Here is a 4,405-nt window from a genome sequence, read left to right as displayed (position 1 = left end):
CTGACTTGTGCGCTGGCCAGAGTGCAAGGCTACTTGCTCATTTCAGCTTTCCGTCTCACCGGGTGGAAACAAGAAGGGGAGGAGGAGGGGGGGGGGCCTATGAAGAGGAAGACTCATTCGGGAGGCACAGACAGTGGAGAGAAAGCGCAAGAAGGGCCCCCCCCACCCAAAAAAAAAAAAGGCCACCGCAGCCCATTTCTCAGTGGAAATGCAACCAAAGGAAAGCGCCGGTACGTCGCACACTCGTCTGGCTTGCACTGGAGAGAGAAGAGAGCTCCATCATCCCTCCACCCCCCATCTTGTCGCCCAACTACGCGTCCCTAGAAAGCTGCGTACAGAAATGAATAGAAAAAAGTAAGCAGAGAAGCAGCACAGCGCTTCCGCAGGGAGTGGCCCACTCACACCTGCTGGGGTACACAAGGGGGCCCTAAAAGAGTAGGGGCGGATAGTATGTGCAAGGGCTGCTCGCCAGCATTCACTGTGCCGCGGCACGCCTTTACCACTGTATCCGGGTGCCCACGAGTGCCGAGGACGGAGGGCAGGGCAAGAGAGAGGAGGGAGGGAGGGAGGGAGGGAGGCGTGTGTGTGTGTGTGTGTGTGTGTGAAAAAGAGACCAATGGTGGTGGTGGTGGGGCGGATGGGGAGATGCGGTGGAGTGTGTGACTGCCGAACGGTGGCGCAGCGCTCTATCGGGCGGAAAAACAAAACTTCGGGTGGAGCAAACGGAGAGAGCGGCACCCACACACCCTGAGTGAGTGAGGACTGCGTCGCGTGTGCGCGTCCCGCTGAGGCGGAGAAGCACAGAGAGCGACACAGACACGCACGTGCACAGACGCACAACACAGGTCGAGCATAGCGAAGCCCAGTAGGCGAGAGAAAATGGCGCCCGCGGGAGCGAAGTGGAGAGCGAAAAGAAGGGCGTCGGCCAACATCGCGCAGGCACACGGAGAGCGGAGGGCAAAGATGGAACATCATGGAGGGCCGGGGGGGGGGCCGTCAGGAGGGGAGAGGGGCACTGGCGGAGGGCTACAGGAGGCGCAGCCTCCGCCAAAGGCCAGGAGCGATAACCGTGGCGACCGCAGCACTGAGCCTCATCCCACGCTGCAGGCGCACGCGCATGCGCCCGTCACAGCTGCTCCGTCCCACGCACCACACGGGCCAGCTGCGTCAGGAAGCCCTCTAGGTCGTCCTGCCCCATGCACAGCATCTCCACCTCGCACGGTGTCACCTGGAAGCAGTACTTGCGCTCGCCGCTGCCATCCGTGCCCACCTCGCGCGCAGCAGCAGCCTCCGCCTCCTCCTCTAGCGCAGCAACAGCGCCGCGTACGCGCGCCACCTGCGCCTCGCTCAGCTCGCGGTGCACCGCACGCCCGGCAGCACCCACCGCAGGGCACTGCGCCGCGCGAGCCGCCCCCACACCGCTACCCGCGTCCGCCTCCACGGCACCGGCACCAGCACGGATGCCGCGCGGCGAGTGCTCCACGTCGCCGTAGTACAGCCCCAGCATCTGCACAAGCGCCTCCATCTCCATGTAGTCCAACCGCAGGCGCACACTGAAGCGCCCCGGCCGGACCAGCGCAGGGTCCAGCCACTCCGGGTGCTCCGTGATCATCACCACCATCCGCCCAGGCGCGTCCAACACGCCGTCCAGCACGTTCAGCAGCCCCGCAAGGTCCAGCCTGTCCTTGTTCTCCCCAAAGAGCATGCCATTTATCTCGAACAAGTTCCTGCCAACCACCCCCGCACCGGCGTCACCCGCCGTCACCGCAGCCCGCTTCTCCGTCCTCCGCCGCGACCCGCCCTCGCTCTTGCTACCGCCGCCACCATCCTTCGATGCGCCGCCACCCATAATTTCCATCAGCAGCGCAAGCGGCAGCGCGCTGTCCTCCGCGCGCACCACCGGCCGCGACGACGACGTGTCCATCTCGATCACGCACGTCGTCAGCGGCGCATCGCGCAACCCCGCACGCGCAGTCAGTCGAGCAGCAGCACGGCGCTGCACCACGCGGCTCCCAGCACGCGCGCACACAACGGGGTTCGCCGCGTCCACGTCGTCGAACAGGAAGATCACGTCCTCCATGCGCAGCTTCTGCACGCTGCCCCCCTCCTCCGACTGGAACTCGCGCACAAAGAAGATGTCGTACAGCTGCTGGTTCGTCCGCAGCTTCGACAGTGGCACCGACACAACGTGCCGCCCCGTGTACGCCGCGAGCGCCTTCACGAACGCGTGCCGCCCCGTCCCCGGCGGCCCGTACACAAGGAAGCCCAGTCTCTGCGGGAACCCCTCCACGGCAAACCGCCCGCGCCGCTGCGCGAACTGGTCGACCAGCGTCAGCGTCGCGTCGCGCTGCGGGAAGAAGAGCGTGTCGAAGCCTTTGTTGCTGCGCAGCACGTACTGGTTGAAATACACCTTGTCGTCTGACTCGCCGCCGTACGCGAAGAACCACCGTGCCCCGTCGTCCTCCTCTTTGCCCGGCGCGCCCTCCGCGAACACCTCTAGCGCTCGCTGCACGAATGCGTCCAGCTTAGCGCCGGCATCCCTCGAGTTCGCACACCGCAACGTCAGCTTGTGCCGTGTCCATGGATCTCGGGAGCCTTTTCTGTGAAAAGACTCCTCCGCATAGCAGAGCTCGATTCCGTCCACCTGCACGGGCAGGTACGCATCCAGTGGCACCTTTGCCACTCGCAACCGCGCTACTGTCTCTTCCTTCAGCTTCTGCCCTTCGTCCGCGTCGCTTTCCACGTAGGCACATCGGAAGGGTGAGTCATAGTCGTTGGACTTGTAGCAGCGATACGGGTCCATGAGCATTGTGCGCATCTGCAAGCCGCGCAGCTGCGACTCTGGCACAGGATTCTGGCGCCACAGCGTTCCGCAGACGTACATTAGAACCGCATTGACCATCAGCTCATTCAAGTTGTTCACGTCATCATACAGATTCAGAGGTGCTTCATGCACTAGAACGCGGAATGCATAGCGCCTTCCAACGCCACTGCGCCATACCGACACCCCGGCCGACACCGTTGGCCACACCACTTGCACGAGGCCTACCATAAATGGAGCCAGCAGCAGCAGCCACTCCGGCGCGAATGGGGACCAGTACTCCAGCGCTGACGCAAAGGCCGACACGGTTGTGTGGATCAGCGGCCCCAGCTGCCGTAGTTGCGCAGGTGTCTCACCGTTGAACAGGCTAAAGTCATTCTCATGGCTCTTGTTGCCGCTTATCACGCTGCTGCTGATTCTCGTCATGGACGTCATCAATGTACCGGCAGCATCAGCTGTGCTTAGCGTCTCCACAGCGTCACACGCCACGCGCTGTAGGGCTGCTGGTGGGTAGTGGAGATCAAGTAGATAAAGTGAGGCAGGGGGTGGAATAGTGCACACACACGCACGCGCACGTGTGTGTGTCGATGAGTCAGTGGGTGTGTTTGTGGATAGAGGGGATGGGCGCTGGGTGCCGAGGGACGGAGGACATGGAAGGAGAGTGAAGGAACACGGGCAGAGGAAAGGGAATTAAAGGAGAACGAGATGGAGGGATTATACAGGAAGAGCATTCAAGAAGTGCAAAGGGTGTGTCTCTGAATAGGAGAGAGAGGTTGGGGATCTCAGGTGGGGCGGTGGAGGCAGTGGACGCGCGCGTGGGTAGCATCATTCGGTATTCAGCTTTACATTGAGCGAGGGAAGGAGCGTGCGCGCACAAATCTTTCACACAGGCTGACTAATAAGAAGTAACCCGTATCGAAGTACCTCCTCGTTGCGACTCAAGACTACTCACCACACTCCCATTCACCCGCTCCCAAACCCTCTTTGGCTTATCGCTGCATACCGCAACTTACGAAGAGTTGTACGCGAGTGTGCGTCTATTAGCGTATGGCTGCTCATTGTGTCTAAATCCAAAGATAGGCAAAAAGAACGAGCAGCACTGCATGGTGAGCGACAGAGCAGCTAAGAAAACAAGGCGAGTCAGCGTGGTGGTCGCGTGATGGAGGCACCCACTCATGGCCTCCACCGCTGCTTGCTGCGGCTCTCCTCTACTCCTTCCTCACCTCTCAAAATGAATTATCCAGCAACCGCACGCTCGTCTCTGTGAGCGGGCGTGACCACTTCCTTTCCTTTGCCTGCGCGAGGGAAGGGAGAGAGAGAGAGGAGGGAAGAAGGCTACACCAAGAGAAAAAGAGAGTAGGCATATTCCCCTTCCTCGCTCCAACTTCTGCGGTGTGTGTGTGTGTGTATGGGGGTGAGTGCGTGATCCAGCTGCTTACACCAAGGCTACACCAGTAGAAATAGAGCGGTTCGTTTAAACAAGAGGATAGATGAGCAGATGTGCTGCACTTGTGCGCTGGCCAGAGTGCAAGGCTACTCGCTCATTTCAGCTTCCCGTCTCACCGGGTGGAAACAAGAAGGGGA

General features: G+C 61.2%; 1 protein-coding gene across 1 annotated transcript; it reads right to left on the bottom strand.

The window, feature by feature from the left end:
* Positions 1 to 1,126: 1,126 nt before the first annotated feature.
* On the bottom strand, positions 1,127 to 3,256 carry LBRM_22_0840 (conserved hypothetical protein; the record flags this gene model as incomplete). The annotated part of the gene is made up of 1 exon (XM_001564953.1): positions 1,127 to 3,256. One exon carries the CDS (start codon positions 3,254 to 3,256, stop codon positions 1,127 to 1,129), a length of 2,130 nt encoding a protein of 709 aa, XP_001565003.1.
* Between the last annotated feature and the right edge of the window lie 1,149 nt (positions 3,257 to 4,405).

The sequence above is a fragment of the Leishmania braziliensis genome, chromosome 22 (assembly GCF_000002845.2).
Source record: "Leishmania braziliensis MHOM/BR/75/M2904 complete genome, chromosome 22".
Lineage (NCBI taxonomy): Eukaryota > Euglenozoa > Kinetoplastea > Trypanosomatida > Trypanosomatidae > Leishmania > Leishmania braziliensis.
This window is presented reverse-complemented; position numbering and strand designations above follow the sequence as displayed.